General features: G+C 36.7%; 1 protein-coding gene across 1 annotated transcript; it reads left to right on the top strand.

Annotated features, from left to right (window-relative positions):
• Positions 1 to 415: 415 nt before the first annotated feature.
• Positions 416 to 17,595, top strand: LOC145787169 (inositol polyphosphate 5-phosphatase OCRL-like). Its single transcript, XM_082598896.1, has 17 exons — positions 416 to 792; positions 1,682 to 1,840; positions 2,772 to 2,873; positions 2,973 to 3,087; positions 3,707 to 3,823; positions 4,777 to 4,961; positions 5,642 to 5,753; positions 6,181 to 6,364; positions 6,866 to 6,966; positions 7,473 to 7,583; positions 8,391 to 8,556; positions 8,849 to 8,959; positions 9,508 to 9,632; positions 9,717 to 9,830; positions 10,789 to 11,016; positions 11,698 to 11,809; positions 12,521 to 17,595. The coding sequence occupies exons 1-17, from the start codon at positions 416 to 418 to the stop codon at positions 12,646 to 12,648; spliced, it is 2,547 nt and encodes an 848-aa protein (XP_082455022.1). The 3' UTR covers positions 12,649 to 17,595.
• Positions 17,596 to 19,167: the final 1,572 nt, after the last annotated feature.

The raw sequence follows: 19,167 nt of genomic DNA on the forward strand, positions 1-19,167 counted from the left end.
TGCAGTTTGATACAATATGCTGTAGATACAATTTGCATTGCTTGGAAGTTCTCTTCAAATACTTGGACCCCAGTCTTGTACATAGCCTACCATATCATTTTAGAATATAGTAAATCGCACTAGACAAATCTCAGTTTTCACAATCTATGTTTGAGATAGTTTACACTTTTCTTTATCTGTTTTTTTTTTGGTTTTTCTGTATAGCACTGTACTCCAGCAAGTTTTAAGTGTTGTATATAATTATGTTTCCAAGATTTTTATAAGTTGTAAAGGTTTGAGTTGCTGTGGTACTGGTATATAAATTATGCATATATATAATATATAAAATTATATATATATTGGATCGATTGCAGAGTTTTTGTAGACAAGCAATTTGGCTGATAAATGTTGGCTATTGTAATCACCAAGCTTTCTCATGGAGAATGATTCAAGTGAAAATTCGACTAATTTCATACAAGGACATGACCCAAGTGATTTAACAGAATTTGATCCTCTTGCATCAACTAAGCATGAAGCACGAAAACGACCTCGGGTGCCATCAAGACCTCCTCCTCCACCGCCAAATCTTCCAAAAGAAAACAAGCAAAGATCACATACAGTGTCATCAACAGCAAATTTATCGGTTGATATGGTCAATTTAACTGTTGATGACCAGCAAATCACCAGACAGTCAAAATTAAATGCTGGTGATAAAGGATCCAATACGTCAACTCTTGAAAGAGGAAAATCCACTTTTGTTAGTTATGTGTCTGAATCACAAGACAACAAAAAAGATACACACTATCCTACAAGGTAAGTCTATAATATTGATACATATATTATACAGTTTGAAGAATTGATATTACAACTAAATTGTTGTAGCCTACTAAATTTGTAATGATGATTTTTTAACTAATCACAGGAAACCTATCCTGTGCTTGTAAGTCAAACTAGATAAACATGAATTTTATTCTGAGTTGTTTTAAGTATATATGTCTTGTACGGCAGTTTCAATTTTAAAGAAATTATTATTTTTTATATCTTTTTAGTAGCCCGCTAGTTGTTTAGCATGCGATTGCAAAGATGCAATGTAAAATCTGTAGTGCAGTGACAGAAGTAACATGGCAGGATCCAGCATGCCTCAACAGTTATTGAGCTGCCGTAGTTCTTATACATAATTGGGAAACAAGGGAGCCTATATTCATATACATCTTCATTCTTCACGCATGCTATTTGAGTCTTGAGTCTATTTGAGCAAAGACACAGATGTTTGCTTTTGATTAGTGTTGCAATTTAAAGCGTTTTCCACTGTTTGAATTAGATACCATACCACTGTGCTATGCAATTGGGAGTTGACAAATACATTGTCCTTCACAATAATTTTAGTTTTTTATTGGTTTTGTTTGTCTAATAAGATAAAGCATTGTGCAGATTTGAATGGTTAGCATTAAACTAAATTTATATATTTTTTGCAATGAAATAAGCATTATATATATATCTACTTATTTACTGGGGTCTGCTACTATTCGGTGAGTCCGATTCGGTGAGTTCCTAACCTCTAACCCCTACCCCCTAACCCTAAAACGGCAATGATAATTAGGCTACGATACCCGAAAATTTAAAAAAAAAACTTGAAAAAATCACTGAATAGGGATCGGACTCACCGAATCGGACTCACCGAAACTGGCCATTCTGTATTTAGTGTGCCATCACAAGCTTCTTCATCTGGAAATTATTCGACATATGACAGTACTGCCAGCCACAATGAGATAGCATCAAAACTTCTTGGACAAAGAGAGGAGTTAATGCAACTGTTCATGGCTAAGCGACAAGATGACTACACCTCGCGCAGACCATTTCGGTAAAATTACAGATTGCACACTTGGGAGTCTAACTGAATAAAACCTTTATTTGAAAGATTTTATGTTGTAATGATGAGTATGTTGTAATGTTGTAATGATGAGTATATGAACATATTTTGTAGTGTGGTGAAAAAGCAATATTTGAAAAATGCAATTATTGTTATCATGGTTTGTGCCCAAATTTGATATTGGAAAGCACATGTCTAACCTCCAGGTTGTAGTCGATTACACTGTCCAACACAAAATTTGTATCTCGTAACCTGAAGAGTGTTTTAGGTAACTTTTAAGTACTGAATCCACGTCTTAAACCATTTTTTCTATCACATCTAATTATTAAGATGTTGCAAATGTGTTGAAATTTCTAACCGTCTGAATGAAAGCTGCTGCTACTATAAATAATAATATTTGTTGAACTCTCAAAAGAATGTCAATGATAGTGTTGATACAGCGGGTCTCTGTTGCTTTATTAAATAAATAACAAGCAAATGAATATACCAATGGTTTAACATAGCATGTGGGTGTGAAAAAAAGGATGCAGCACTGAAAAAATCGACTGAATATTCAAACGATGTTGAATGATCTGGTGTGAGATTTAACATTAACTAAAGACAAAACCGAGGCACTTAGTTCATGTATAACATGGTTTATTGATGTTACATCAGCAATTTATGTGCATTGTGCAATGTGCATCTTATATCTTCGTTTAATATTTTTCCTCCCAACACACAGATAGTTTGTCTTTCTGCCATCAGTGTTCTTTTTTTAGTGACTTTCTCCATGTCCTTCCACATGACTATTATCATATTTTTTTTGATATTTTTGATATTTTTTTTTTATGATAATAGTCGAGTTTTCTCTGACTATTATCATGTACAAATGATAGATCGCTTAGCTTTTTATGCGATATGTTTTGATGATTTAAGTTTGCAGGTTATTTGCTGGTACTTGGAATGTTAATGGTCAACTACCTCCTGATTCTGTTTGTGAGTGGACAGCTTGCGATGAATTCCCTCCTGACGTTTATGTTGTTGGGTGGGTTTGACAAGATTTATATTCATCTTGCATTTTGTCATGATTTTTACAGCAAATTTAAAATTGAAAGATCTTTACAGTTGATAACGTTCATTCCAGGTTTCAAGAACTTGACTTGAGCAAAGAAGCTTTTGTTTTTTCTGAGTCATCACGTGAAGACGAATGGGTCAAAGTTGTTTCGCAGTCGCTGCATGCAAAGTCAAGATACAAACTGGTACTTCAAATCATGTTGCGTAAAACTCTTGTGAAGTTTTGGTAGAAGTATATGCACAGTATTGTAGCTAAAAGTAGTAATACAAAAAAATATGGTCATAAGACAGACGAGTTTGTGCTCAAGATTCTTATATCGAGGATCTTTCTTTTTTTCTCTCAAAATACGTAGATATTTCAACGGATATTGAGTCCAGTCTGGCGTCAGTGAGTTAGTTGCGGTGAAATAAAAACAATAGATTGACCTTTGATCTATTTGAAAGCCACATGGTAATTGCCATTTTTAGTTTCTGGTTAGTTATAATTATTCTTATTAATGACACCAATGTTTAGCCTCGTTGTGTCACTGAACTTCATCATACAATTGTCAGTTTGTCACACAGTACCAAGCATTAGAAGATAAAAACATTTTAAGCTTCTTATACTTAACTTTCAGCACCAGAAAGATTAAAATGTCCTGTTTCTTTCTTTCAGTAAAGTGGTGTTTTTTAACAATCTTAAACCGGGAGTCGAACCAAGAATGTATGGTTAAAAATGGAGCGTTTTAACCACTGCGTCATTCCACAGAATAGCTACCCATTGCGAAAACTAGCTGATTGTACAATTACATTTTTCATCAACAGATTAAGCTCCATCGTCTCGTTGGGATGATGTTGTTAGTATATGTTGCTGAGCAGCACGAATCTTGCATCTCTAGGATTGTTTCCTATCAAGTCGGCACCGGTCTGCTGGGTAAAATGGTAAGATTTTGTGACGTAACATTTCTATTTGGTCTTCAGGATTAAATACGTTAAAGCTTGAAACTGTTGAAAGCATGGGTTATTCTAAAATTCAATTCAATTTCTTTTGCTTGCGTTTAGTGATGGTTGATTGAAATGAGTGCCATTAATCCAAGCAGCACATCAGTCCTTTTTTATCTTGATTCAACATCTGCAAATTTTGAAGCACTGTAAAAATATCAAGAAAATGAATTGAAATATTTTCTGACGGGTGTCAAACCCACAGCAATGCTTGATATGAACGACTCAGTTACATGTCTTGTAATGCAAAGGAATTTATTTTCACACTGACTCGTGTGAAAATAAATTCCTTTTTCATATTTCTAAATTATTGTCTTTATTTGTTTCAACTCAGGTGTATAAATCCACTGTGCTCGGTGACTGTCAAACATCAAACCTAGCTTGCTTCTTAAAAAACCCTCATTTCGTAAAACATTACGATTAAATTGGCTGCTTGAATTTTTGTTTGCTACCGTTATACACAGTGCCAAGGACCTTTTAAAGCATGATGTTGGCAATGAGTTTGGCAATATGAGTGCTTTTAGTATTTCATCTATGTTGCTTAACGTGTCATTTAACATACGAGTCTTTTTAATGGGTTTTTCTTTTGGATGAATGAGAGACTTTAATCTCTTTGCACGCTGTTTTGTTCTCATTTTCAGTTTTGGAAACAAAAAATAAACAATTGTGATAAAACCGCAGTTTGTAAACAACCAAAACAACAATTTATCAACAATAAAAAAGTAACTTTCTCCGTAAATGTGAGAATATTTGACAAGGTTCCACATTTCTGAAAGACTTGTTTAATGTTTATAGCGCCTGGAGGCATGGTTTTTGCTACTACGGATATAGCACTATTTGAATTCTATTATTGTTATTATTTGATCAACAAAGCATTCTTTCATTTCAATCAGGGGAACAAAGGCGGCGTTGCTGTCCGCTTCAATATTCACAGTTCAACATTTTGTGTCGTCAACTCTCACCTTGCGGCGCATGCTGAGATGGTCCAACGACGTAACGAAGATTTTAGCGACATTTGCTCACGGATGCGTTTTTACGACCCTGATGTACAGAGCTCTTCGAGCGTCTTTCAGCACGAGTAAATCTGCAACTAATTTATTTAATTATTCCAATCTATGAAAGTCAAAGAAAATGAAGGATTGTACCAGCAAATATCTATTGGATTGGCCCATGATACAAGAGAAGGATCCACAGATGATACAACCTGATACACATTAATCAACAAGTGAATAAAAAAATATCAGTATCATATATAATTTATCAAATTCATGTAGTTCCACTTAGTGTAAGTGTGGAGCTACATGTATTTGAGAAGTTACTGATATTTTTTTTATTCACTATGAAAGTCAATGCATTTTTAACGTAATCGAAAACAAGAAGGAAAGGATTTATCCCTGGGTGTCAGCCTCAGATAGATCGAACACTCATCAGCACGGTTGTCAGGTCGGTGGCCTTACATGCAGACAGAATACGACAAATTGCCCTAATTGTACAGGATATACTTACCACATTAAGTTAAAATAGCCTTTTTATACACGTAAGCTTTCTAATATAGCCTCTGCATACAAAATTAGGCCAATTTGTCGTTTTCTGTCCAAATTTTAGGCAAACCTGGTCATCGCCCTCACCGGTATAATTCTGATAAATTTTCTAACAGACTTTTTTCAGGTTCACTAAAAGTTTGACAAAACTATTTCACCTACAGTAGTTAAACTTCACCTTTTATCTTTTCATAATGAGCATAATTTTGATCCGCAGTGTTTTGATTTGGGTCGGCGACTTAAACTACCGGATTGATGGTTTGCTCCCCGAGGAAGTCAAGGCTTACGTGGACAATGGCCACTACAAATTACTTAAAGAAAACGATCAGGTCTTCGCGTGTTTTTCTTCCAGAAATTTTGAAGCAACGTCATTTATGATGTAACCAATTGTCTAAAGCAGTGTTTCTCAAACTGTGTACCGCGGGAGTCTTGGGATTATGAATACAACCTATTGATATTGCAAGTAGGCATGCAGGCAAGCATACGAGACTTGAATGCATTAGATAACTGGTGATATCATGACATTTGCCTATTGCATTGCCGTAGTTGCTTGTCACGTTAACAAATAGGTCCACCAACCGCATTAAAATTTGCACAGTAATTTTTTTAACCAACTTTGTTTTGTAATGAGTGTGTCCCGATTTTTTTTTTGGTGCGCTGGAAACTGAAAAAGGTTTAACACCTACTGGCCTAAACCCAACTATTGCACCTGACTCCTATTTTCTTTTTCTAAATTCGGACTCGTGTTTTCAACAGCTCAATTGTCAACGTAAAGACGGGAATGCATTTACGGAGTTTGAAGAAGGCGAGATTAACTTTAGACCAACATATAAGTACAACCCCGGTACCGATCTATGGGACACAAGTGAGAAATGCCGCGCTCCCGCCTGGTGCGATCGTGTTCTGTGGAGAGAAGCAGCATTACACACCAATGTACAAAGTAAGATCAACTTCTCAAATGGCTGCTCACAATCTTTGTGCTGAAAGTTAAATCTTGTGTACTCGTTCATCATATTTTTGTAATTTTCCTATAAACAGTAATTTGATTAGTTTGCTTGTCCGGGCAACCACGAGCTATGTTTTTTCTCGTAAAAGCTTTAAAATAAAATCTCGGTTTAGGTTCTTATTAAAATAAACTGTCTATTTTGGCCGATTTAACTAAAATGGGTTGTAAGTTGCTATTCTTGGTTTTATAAGAAAACATTTTGTTGCTCAATGTTTTTTCCTTGTTTCTCCAAGTCAGATTGCTCAAAGCGCAACACACTCTAAGTATTCGGTCTGAGAGGCTGAATCGGCGATTTTTTTCAACGTTTTTTTTTTTTTTCATTGATAGGTGGCCACATATTATCAAGAACATGAAAATTCTCACTCGTAGCTACGGTTACTTGCACTAGAAAGCCACAACAGTTAACTTTTGCTTTATGTTGCATTTGCTCGTTAGAAAAGAAGCCAACGAAAGCGATGACCTTACAGAGTTACCGATCACACCAGACATTAGCCATCAGCGACCATAAGCCGGTCAGCGCCTTGTTTGACATGGACGTAAGTGGGAGAGCTTTCTGTTTAGTTTTTATTCTTCAATGTGACTGGCATGGTGATTGCTTTTCAGCTGGCAAATCAGATCTTTTACTTTAATTCAACATCTTGGCTTGATTTGCAGGCTGGGTTTTTGCCGTGATGAAACCATTTGATTGTGACATTGTGTCTATCGGCACGATTTCGTGCCCTGCACTTCCACGTGGCAATCAGTGCATTGAAAGATTTTAATTCATTCGTTCTTTTTAATCCACATTTTTTATGGGTTTGAGGGTTTTGTGAGAGGAGGATGAAGGATTGAAGGTTATATGGTACTGTATATGAAATAAAGAGCAAAGTAGTCCATTATCGTGTTTTCAGCCACAATCTCTATTGATCGATAGTACAGCTACTTTGAAACAACATAAGTACACATTGCATTAAACCAACGAACCACTCCACAACCACATACTAGGTGAGTGGATTGTCCTTGAATCTTAGAATTCCAGCATTTCATGCACTCGTCTTCTCAGGTCAAGGTCATCAACAACGCTCGATATCGCAAAGTCTATGAAGAAGAAATCCGTCGCTTGGACCGAATGGAAAACGACTGGCTTCCCACAATGACGTTAAGCCAACATACTGTGAGTCAAATCACTGATCATATCACTATACAGTATTGCGTTTGTTTTGTAAACCTGTGAAGCAATATATTGAATGTCTTATGCTTGAGTATGTCATTTAACGGAATGGCCCGTTTCGGTGAGTCCGATTCGGTGAGTCTGATTCGGTGAGTCCGATCCCTTAAGGGGGGATTTTTTCAATTTTTTTTTTAAATTATCGGGTGCCGTTGCCTAATTATCATTGCCGTTTTAGGGTTAGGGGTTTGGGGTTAGGGTTAGGGGTTAGAGGTTAGGAACTCACCGAATCGGACTCACCGAATAGTAGCAGACCCGTCATTTAATGTCTGGTTAATGCGGCGCTGCGGTTGGGTAATGGGTATGGTTGGCAAAGATGTGTTTTGTCTTCCTAATAAAAGTGATTATACCTTAATATCCACGCCGAAGTATGAAGTTATCGTGTATATATAAGGATGGCATGTGTTGGTTGGGTGTGCATAAACTTTAGCTATGTGAATACATGGTGAGCCAATAAGCAGTGTCATATTGATTGAGCGTGATACTGTTGTTCAACTGTATACTGAACTGAGCGAGTGATTAATTTCGGCAAACTTGGCATTGAATAATAATGATTCATTGCTTTTATGAATGAAATTTTAAAAAACGTTCTCGTTGAAAAAGTATATTTTTGTTCAAAAAAGGTGAAACATTTTGCTGACCCACCCTGGATACGAAACTTAAACTTCACCTACCTTTGCGGAATGTGCACTGAGCAGCTCGAACTCTTCATTAGGAAAAGAAAACTAGCTTTATGTCTTTCCTTTGACACAGGTTGAGTTTGAAGATGTGAAATTTCAACAGCCAGTACACAACACCATTGAGCTGCACAATACCGGGCAAACGCCTTGTCATTTTGAATTTATAAAAAAGCTGGAAGAAGCAAGCTTCTGCAAGCCTTGGCTGACAATTTCCAAGCCGAAAGGCTTTATCTTGCCAGGTTTGTTTGAAAGGGTGCACACAGATATGAAAGTTAATTTTCAATTCAGACGAGCGATTGTATTTTAATCATTCTTTTTTGAATATTTGTTATGTTGTTTATCGTTTGGAAAAACTGCGCGCGTCAAGTCGGTTGAATTAAATCTGTCGCCGGCATACTTGCTGTGGCCAAGCTGAATGTTCTCATTGTCCGAACTAATCATTTCTACAGTGTTGGTCGGCTTTGAATTATAATAATGCAGCTGTTTCTTTTTATTCTTTTATCAAAAATGCTGACTCATTTGTTTTTCCAGGCGAAAAACTTGACATTGAATTTGAAGTTTACGTCAACAAAACTACGGCTTCTAATTTAAACAGTGGGGTTGAAAAGATTGAAGACATTTTGGTTCTTCATCTCAAGGGAGGTATGTTGAGGGCGTAAAAGTGTTTTTGTGTTATCGAATGATCAAAAAACTTATGAAATAAGTTTGAAAATTGTATATTATGCGTATTGCTGCTAGAGCTATGGCACAACACACAGGGTTTTGTACTGTAGATCCAACTTTTCAAACCGCCCCATTTTTATCTTGTTATGAAAGACGACATGATCGTTAAAATGATTTTCTTATGCGTGTGTTTTGCTCACTGTTGTCGCACACCACACAACGTCGTGATCTACGTCCAACTTTTCCCAACTGCTCCATTTTTTATCTTGTTACGAAAAAACAAGTTGGTTATTGGCAAGAATTTATTTTAAAAATTGAATGAAGCTGTTCACCAGCCATTTAGTTAAATAACATGATATACGTTCTTCTGATGCAAAGTAAGTTTAACTTTCACAAGATATATGAGGTGATAATCTGCTTTTATTCCGACGTTTCCTCAATCAGATTAACTTTAATTCCTTATATTAGTTTGCTTTAGCTTCCGTTGCGTTATTTTTACGCTTTCAAATTTGTTACATTGTCTTCAGGGAAAGATTTCTTTTTGACTGTGAACGGCCACTACCATCCCAGTTGCTTCGGTACTTCGATAGAAGCTCTATGCAGGATGAAGAAGCCAATACGCGAAATACCTCAGAGTCGCATCTTTGAATTGGTACGCAGTTGTTATTAACCGTTTCTTGCCACTCAGTGCGGTACGTTTGAAAAGATTTTTAACTTTTCGCTTGCACATTTTCAGAGCAAAATAGCACCTTTAGACTGGAACGATACCGACGTCACTGAACCGACACTTCAAGTCCCGAAAGAGTTATGGAAGCTTCTAGATCATCTTTACAATAACGCCCGACACCAGGTATGACAACGCTCTCTGAAATTGCTTTCGTACATATTTCAACGGTATCATTATTTTTACGTTGACACAACTTCCTGGACTTCAGTGCTTAACAGTACCCAGTACCCACTATCCACTTATGCTTTTATACGGTACTGCTTCCATCACAGATACACGTTGCAGTCATCGCTTTATAATGCAGGTAGTTTCACTGCACATGAGCTCATTTTCACCCTACATCCGATCTAACAAAATAGTCGATTCCAATGTGTGACGTATGATGAAGTTATTATTTTATGAACTGACAGGGCGGTAGTGGAAATATACCGCATAAGCACGTCACGTTACTCCTTTAATGCTGAAGCTAGGTAGGAATGAAAATGCTGAGCCTGTTTTGCTAAGTCGCAGAAACCCTCACCCAACCTGCTGCATTCGTAAGATTTAATTTTTAAAGAATGCCAGTGTTGTGATGGAAAGTATGTCATTAAAGATAACAGGAAACGAAAACAAACGATCAACGTCAGATGTAGGCATGTCAAACGTCATATCCTGGCCTGAGCAAATGCGCCAGAGAATTCCCTCTATGATTCTTAAGTCGCATGCATGACATATAAAAATTAACTGTTGAGCGATATAGTTTTTACTCGGCTGCAGCTTTGCAACTGTTAAAAAGTTGTTGTTTTAAAATGTTTTTTTTATGATCTATTTTATTGATTACCGTAGTTCGTGTGTTTTCACTTGCTTGTGGTTTTCCATATACCGAAGAAGTCGCCTTTACGGTGGCGAATGCTTTATCAATAAATTATATACAAGAGTCTAAAAAAAATTGTTTTCAAAAATACGTTACTAATAGTTGTCATTCGATCAAGACCCCCTGCGACGTTTAGCGTTGTCCAAAAGCACATAAAACTATGAAGTCTACTTGCTTGATAAAGGTGATACTTACACATCTACCTGTCATTTATTTTGTCTTCTTTAGGCGGACCTGTTCCAGCAGCCCGGACTCCATTTTGAGTTGCAACAAATTCAGGAGGATCTTGACACAAAAGTTCCTTTCACAAAAAGCATCAATTTGCTTCCTGGATCAAACCATTCCGTCGCAGAGTCCTTGCTCGTCTTCCTGGAGGCGTTGCCAGAGCCTGTGATCCCTTTCGCTTATTACCAACCTTGTCTAGATGTCCACAACGATATAGACAAATCTCAAGAGGTAATTCATGCTTGTAGTCTACCACGTTTTCAGTCAACCAATGGACGTCACGCTTGTTTAAAAAAATGACGTTTTTTCCGCGGTTGTTTAGTTTCGGTTTGTCCCTTCATGGAGATTTGTGTCCAAAATGTAGATACTAACCTCATGTTCAGCAAACAACGTTTCAAAAACTATACTGTCTTCATCTTCAGTGCTATAAATGTTTTAAATAAATAAATGTAATAAAGATTCTATTTGAATAAGGACGTTTTGATGATTCTCTTTTTAGGGTGAAACTGGCTGTCAAGGGTTTACAGAGTAATAACTATATTTGATTTGATGTAATAAATAGAAATAATAGATGTTTTAAGTGCTATAAATGTTTTTTGCGGCTCCGTATCTTTTTATTAGAGTAACTAGGTGTTCCAACCATTTTGCTCCGATATTCTTTGCTCTCTTCAGAATCTTATAAGTTATAATATCGTTTAAAATAATTACGTTACAACTGAGTTTCGCTGCCCTGCAACTTTTATATTTTTTGAATTTTTATGAGCATCTAAGTGTCAAATAAAAAAATACGTGCAACCAAGAGACTTATCGCCACACGTATAACCTTCCGACGAACGGTATGATCAGATCCTGTAACACAACATGGGGAGAGAGTGCTTTTCTAAATATCTGTCAATGTTCTCTTCCGTGCAGCTTATTCTTACCCTATCAACATGCCACCGCTGTGTCTTCAATTATTTGATAGCATTTCTTCAAGAACTTCCCAAGTATAAAAAAGATAATGGGTTGAATACTCACCATATAGGTAAGTTGTAAATCTGCGTTGGCGACCCGCGTTCAATTCCATTTGTCAACAGAACATTGTTTCTTTGTTTGTGTTTTGTAGACGTTGAACAAACGAATTCCGAGTGTAAACGCAAAAAAATTATATCCCCAAAATTTTGTGAGTTTGTAAAAGAGTGACAGGACTTTACTACAATTTGTTTCTGACGATGTGTTCTGTTAAGTTTTTAAATCATAGGTAGACGCACGTGATTAACTCTTAGAATAAGGATTTTAGGTTAGAGGATTTTTAGCTTCAACCACTTTGGCGTATTTCCACACAAGAAGGGTTGCATTTTTTCTTGTAGAAAGCAAACTTTTAAGGACACGTTAACATTTCATCGAACCGAGAGTCGGCTCGGAAAAGCAGAGTTTCCAATCACGTGATGTGACGTCCCTAGTTTTGAAGCAGTGATTAAAGCATCAATTTGTTCTAACTACACTTAGATGACAAAACCTCATTTTTTTATCTTATCCGAGAACATGATAAAATAAACACATGCGATTTTTGTGTTAAAAGTACAGGACACATTGCCAGGTCAAAGGTTAGGTGTTGTAAATATTGCAGCGAACTAAAAACAGGCATTGCTTACTCGGACAGCAAAATCCGTCATTTTGCTATTTGGGTATAGCTTTAAGGTCAAGTGTTAAAATACTGCAACGAAAGAATTACTGAAAAGAACGTTGTTTTCAGCCACAATCTTCAGTGGATTACTTCTTCGTCCCACGCAACGGAAGCCTGGGATTGAGGCGAGAATCGACAGACAAAAAGCAACAACATTTATCGAAAATTTTTTGGTCGACAGCTTTAAAGACTACTAAAAGACAGAATTTTATGAAAATATATCTTCGACAATTTGTTCGTGTAGTAGAATTTTCGTTGCAGCGTGATTGCGTCTCGAAAAGCTGTTGAAAATTTTCTTGTTTTGACATTTATATGACAAACTTGTTTTTAGTTTTGTGAAATTTGTTTTAAAAAATTTTACAATTTAATTGTGTTCATATAGTTTATTTCTGTTATATATATTGCCGTTAAAATAACAAAAAATGGCTGGAAAGATTTCATGCAAGATAGAGGCAAAGACTTTTTTCATCAACACGTCCCTGGTAAAATAACCACCTTACTCATTCCAGTCACATGGGTGTACGATTGTACGGTAATAACGGCTCAAGGATTGTGATTTACTTATGCATCAAATTACGTTGCTGCAACGCTAAGAAACTAGTTTTCTTTCTCAAGTTGGTGCTTGTGTTCGTATACAAATCTTCGGTTATTTTAGTTTCAACCATAGAAAAGTTTTCTGAATTCGACTTCTACTGAAGGAATGTCACGCTACTTTTATTGCGGCTTGTACCGTAAAAATTCCAACTCACGGTTGTTTTTCTTGTGATATATATCGTGCTATCGTTTATGCATAAGCGACGTACCATTGTATCCCATCATATAAGATGCACATTGCACAGGTCGATGCATTTCCCACCATTGGCTAAGCCGGAGAATTTGTATTTTTTACGTTGATTCAACGTCTGCAGACATTAAATCAACAGACTAAGTGGGAAAACCAAAGCGGTGGGATCCTGTTTTATCTCCAGTTTGCAGAAAATTGTTTTTTTGCATTGTTTCAACATGCGGCAACGTCAAACAGTTTTTACGAATCGCATCTGAGGTTAATGTCGAAAAAGTTAGATCTGAACTTCGTGGACACATGCCATGCTTGTCCTTGTCAACTGAGTTCAGCCAGCTGACAATTGAGCTTTTATTTCAGTCCAAATAAATTTTAGGCTTCTGACCATAAAAGTTAGATCCACTGCTTTCAAATCTTGACTAACTATTTTCAATAATATCTGGTAGAACTGCTTCTTCGTTGTTATTGGTTAACTAAAGCTGATACCAGATAACACATTTGTTTAATGTTTTAACTTGTAGAGCACATCAATTGTTAAAAGATGTTCTTCAAAAGTGTTTCGTTCCAACGAATTACGTATTATAAGTACCGTATTTATTAGGGTGTCCCACTTTTAGGCGACTTTTCAGGAAAATTAGGTTCGGGTCAAATTCTGCATGGATTTTCGTCACTGATTTCAAAAATGACGTTATTTTTTCATTATGACGTCATCTTGATGTGCCAGCTAGCGGATTTTTGCTGTTTTGGCCTCATCACAAATATGGTAAGAGCTAGAGACTTGGAACTTGTGCCAAAATGACCGGAAGGGACGATTTCCTATTTGTTGTCAATACAATATGAAACGCTAACTACAACAGAAAAGAAGTTATTTTGAAAAAACATGTTTTTGCTCATTTTCGACAAAAAAATGAGAAACCCGGCAATTTTGCTACTGTGACGTTTTTATTTCGGTTGTTAAGTTGCTGTGTTGCGCCACATTGTTTAACAATTAAGTACAGTGGTAGTTAGTCTAGCATATTGTATTTACAATTGATTATATACCTCAGCATTGACTTTTTTTACATGCATATTGCAATTACTAATACTAGATAACTTTAAACCCTTGATCATTTCGTTCAAAAATCTATCAAACAAAACCACCATTCATCAACACAACACAGTTCAATGGGATTATTTATCACACCATACTGTGCAAAGCAGCACAAATGCGCAAGTCTGTTTTGGCCAAATCATCTTGGTCATCTCGAATCAAGCCGTTCACAACGCGTTTCAGTCTTCCAATAAAGCGCTCTGTTCCTCGATTGTTGTTGTTGATCATACGCAAAAACACTGATGAAGATGAAAAACATGCAATGCGTGGAGCCATCTTACTTTCTTCGGAGAAAAAAATCACTTAAGTTGTCACGCTTCAAAAGCGTCTGCTCGATATCAACGTTTCTTGGAAAACTTTTCTGTCTTGCCGCATCAGCAGCAAAAGGCGGAGCTTCAGCGTGGAGAACTTAAAGCAACGTTTTTAGGGCTCAACCATTGGGATGCATGCTTAACGAAATGTTTCAGAACAGCGTTGAATACTGGTTCATCCACAGATTTATATGCAAGTAATAAATCTCTTGTAAGCAGTACCAATTGAGGGACCTTCAGCAGCGGAAGGTTTAAGATGAATGACTAAAAATGCTGGCAAATAAACACAAACAATAAAAGAAACCATACGTTGAAGTTTAGGGATATCCTGAGGCCCAACACAATACCCAAAAATCAGCAATCTTAATTAACCACTTGCTGTTGTTATCCAACGCGCATGGGACACGCTTTCTTGACGATAAAAAAGTAGGGGTTTCAAATTTCCTGGAGCAACCATCAATAAATGAGCTGCCAGAGCATGAAAACACATATGGTCGCTCCGAAAAGATGAATCTTTAGTTTCTTTCTTGTGCTCAGAAAACCATAAGATTTTGGCTTTTAAATGATTTGTGGCTATAGCTGTGATGAAACTTTACTATATTGTCGTATTTTCAGATGTTGGGGCTTAAGTTTTGGTATTTTCGTAATTATGTTCATTAAACCACCATCTTCGTATGCATTAGGGCCTTTCACTTTGCCTTCCAAAAAGCTTTTTGCGTGTGTAAAATAAATCTCATTTAGCCTACATGGAAGAGACATTCAAGAGTGTGTACCACTACTACTACCACTGTACTTAATTGCTAAACAAGGTGGAGCAACTTAACAATCGAAATAAAAGCATCACTGTAGCAAAATTGCCGTGTTTCTCATTTTTTTGTCCAAAAATGAGCAAAAACATGTTTTTTCAAAATAACTTCTTTTCTGTTGCAGTTAGCGTTTCATATTGTATTGACAACAAATAGGAAATCGTCCCTTCCGGTCATTTTGGCACAAGTTCCAAGTCTCTAGCTCTTACCATATTTGTGATAAGGCCAAAACAGCAAAAATCCGCTAGCTGGCACATCAAGATGACGTCATAATGAAAAAAAATAACGTCATTTTTGAAATCAGTGACGAAAATCCATTCAGAATTTGACCCCAACCTAATTTTCCTGAAAAGTCGCCTAAAAGTGGGACACCCTAGTATTTATGTTTTTCGCTTTTGTGCTGTATCGACGGTTGAATGTACATTGTACAGGGTGTAAACGCCAAGTGTAGACAAACAAAAATTGTCATAAATAAAAACAAAATTTGTCATAAAAAGAAGGCTTCAGTGGTCCCCTGGGTTGACAGGAGTCTAGGAGACAGCGGGGTGACACTACAGCAAGATGGGCAACCTCTCATACCGTGAAGTTGGTCCAGAGCTTCTGCAAGGACAATTTCAAGGGATTCTGGTCAAAGGAACTCTGGCCTCCATCTTCACCAGATTTGAATCCTACCGTATGGACTTTGGTGTCTGGTCACTATTGGAGCAGAAGGCCTGTGTAATCTCCCACAAAAATACTGATGCACTTAAACGAGCTTTGCTCAAATGCTGGGATGAAATAGATGCTAAAACTTTGCGTGCAACATGTGCCCAAGTTCCAAATAGACTCAGACGTTTAATTCATGCCAAAGGTGGATATTTTGAATAAATGGCGATGGATATTAATCAGTGCGTCTTTGTTTTATTATTTAGCCCTCATTTAATGAAATCTATTCGATATTGACTTATTTATGACAATTTTTGTTTGTCTACACTTGGCGTTTACACCCTGTACAATAATAATTTTCTGCAAGGAAGATTCTGCAAAGTTTGCTCAATTGGTATGCTCTATTGAATTACATGCAAAGTAATTAGAATTAGAGAACTGTTCGAATACTGTATCAAATGGTTTTTGCTTTTTTCTCAGCTCGTTGTGCTTCCAACTATGATGTTTATCATCAACTTAATGCCCAGACAGCAAATCAACCGTTTTTTACATTGATTCAACGTCTGCAGAAGGCTCTTTGAAATTCGGCCTATAATGCTCTTGTTGCCGCTAGACCAATGTAGACATATCTTGTCGCTTGTTTTTATTTGCATTGCATTGTACACTGTCAACGGCTGTTCAAGTATCTACTGCGACTCTGGAGAGGCGTCAGAATCTGGGGTAACCTACCAGGTGGCCTAAAATTTGGACAATAAACGTTTAATTGGTCTAACTTATATCAGTGGTGTGCTAGAAGTCAGACCATAAATATAAGCTAACAGTTTTCACTGTTTGTCTTAAAATATCCGAATTTCAGACTATCCTCCGGGATTACCTGACGACATTTCAGCAGTACCTTACTATTTTTTATGCAATTTATTTTTGCAGCTTTTGGTACTAATTGCTTATTTTGCGAAACAATTTTGCTGCAATCTTTTAAGCTTGCAGGTCTACCTTACCTCCAAAAAGTTTTAAGTAGACTAAAATCAGAGGCTTTTAAAAACACTCAACCCTTGCCAAGTTAATGTAATAGCGCACTTTCATCGTATTTTGCTTGGTTTACGTTACACATTGAATAAAACAGAGTATGTGTAAATTTGAAGCTGTATTGCACCTAATGTGCTGTTCGAATAACATATGACACTTTGAGATGGTCAGAGCCGACAAAAGGTTAACAAAAAATGTCACATGGAAGAAGGAGGTGTCAGTCATATGATATTTAAACAGCCCCGTGCGAACAGGCATAATCATGTGCAATAATGTAAGAAGTTTTATCTTTGTGGTACTTCACAATGTTTTCTCACTGATTAGAATATACGGTATTTAATTTGATACTACGCCGGTTCCTTTGTTGTGAGTTTGAAAATTTTCAGCATTTCTCTGCCCAATTGCCCACAATATCGAAGTCGGTCAAATTATTGTTCACTCAGTAGGCTTACAAATAAGAATTTATTTTAGGCTGTGTCCTGCTGCTTGCTCTATCAAAGACGTGCAATTTCAACGAGTCGTAAAAATTCTTATGCGATGCATCGCTGTCAGCGATTTACGACTGCGGGTTGTAGCTTCAACATGTTAGAGCAGGGGTTCCCAAACTGGGGTACATGTACCCCTAGGGGTACATTTCGACTTTTTAAGGGGTACATTAGATTAAGTATAAGGATATTCTTTCCATAACTTCTAATCTGCCTTAAAATGTTTTTTATCACCTGATGATGTTAATAATTTGAAGACCTGAGATCAAGAACCTGCTATTCATGCATTGTTGTTGTTTCCATCAACATGGTTGTGTGAGTCAACATTTTCAGTGCTGCTTGGAATCAAATCAAAAAACAGATCCTAGCTCAAAACACGTGAACATGATCTTCGTTGTGCTGTTGCTAATGTTTCACCTCGTATTAATGAGCTTGTTGCTAAAAAGCAGGCTCATCCATCACATTAGCTAGGATTGCTGGGCTTATTCAGCCGATAGCCTATAGGCCTATTGTTTGTTTGATTGATTGTAGTGTTTGTTTAACCTTGGATTACATTGTTATGAATAACTTTGTGTGCTTTGATTGGTGCAAAATATCATGTATGCAGTCTTCTAATGCAGCTCTACTGTTAAATTGTTGCAATATCTAAACTTTCTAAAGCCAAAAATATGAGAAAATTTTGGGGGTGCTCGATCGAATCTATAAATTGACCAAAGGGTACCGATGAACAGAAAGTTTGGGAACCCCTGTGTTAGAGGATTGGTGTGCTGAAATTGCAAATATACAGGGTGGGCCAAAAGTAGGCTTACAGTTATTAAACTTTTTTGTATGCTGTAAATTGACCTGCGATACACTTCATGAGATTAAACAGTTTGTGTGTAAGATATAACGAGCGTTCTTGAAATTTAAAAGTACCCACATAAAAACAATAAATTTACTTTTAGACCCAAACTCTATTTTTATAACTGTGAGCCTACTTTAGGCCCACCTTGCATTTCCACTTTTTCAGGCTGTTGACCTCTTTTTTTAAACTTTGAAAGTGTAGCTTACAGCCTACTTACCACTCCACAACCGTCAAAATAGAAATGGAATCAAATAAATTTATTTTGGGGATTTGGACAATAAAATGTCAGACTAGTCTACTAGAAATTTAGCACTGTCCATTTAGCATTTAAAATTTAGCATTGGATTTGAATGTTCTTGCGCAACAATAGGCACAGAATATGCTTATAAGTTATAGCGCAATCTATGACAGTGAAGTTCCCAACCGAAGGGAAATTCTTCACTGGGTTTAGTTTTAGGATTGTAGGCCTAAAGCTTGTCAAGGCTAAGTTGGCTTAGACTTGAGCGTTAAAGAGGAGCCCTTATCTCCCGATTATACAACTGTGCACTGACATGGATGCAGAACATCAGGCCTACTTAGAGTATGAAGTTATAATTAGGTATACTTTTGATGTTTTTGCTTCGTTCTTCTAGCAGTTATCAGTAGTTGTTTTTACATAAGCCTACGTGTTTTTTCTCATAGGATAGGCTACGGTAGCCTACTAAGTTACTTTTGTAGGAAATGGTATT

Source organism: Aplidium turbinatum, chromosome 18 (genome assembly GCF_918807975.1).
Source record: "Aplidium turbinatum chromosome 18, kaAplTurb1.1, whole genome shotgun sequence".
In the NCBI taxonomy this organism is placed as follows: domain Eukaryota; kingdom Metazoa; phylum Chordata; class Ascidiacea; order Aplousobranchia; family Polyclinidae; genus Aplidium; species Aplidium turbinatum.

Excerpts from the sequence above, each read along its gene's own strand:
- LOC145787169 (XM_082598896.1), top strand. The coding sequence starts at position 416 with ATGGAGAATGATTCAAGTGAAAATTCGACTAATTTCATACAAGGACAT. Across the intron at positions 3,088-3,706 it reads CAAAGTCAAGATACAAACTG|ATTAAGCTCCATCGTCTCGT; the intron begins GTACTTCAAATC and ends TTTCATCAACAG. Across the intron at positions 9,831-10,788 it reads ACAATAACGCCCGACACCAG|GCGGACCTGTTCCAGCAGCC; the intron begins GTATGACAACGC and ends TGTCTTCTTTAG.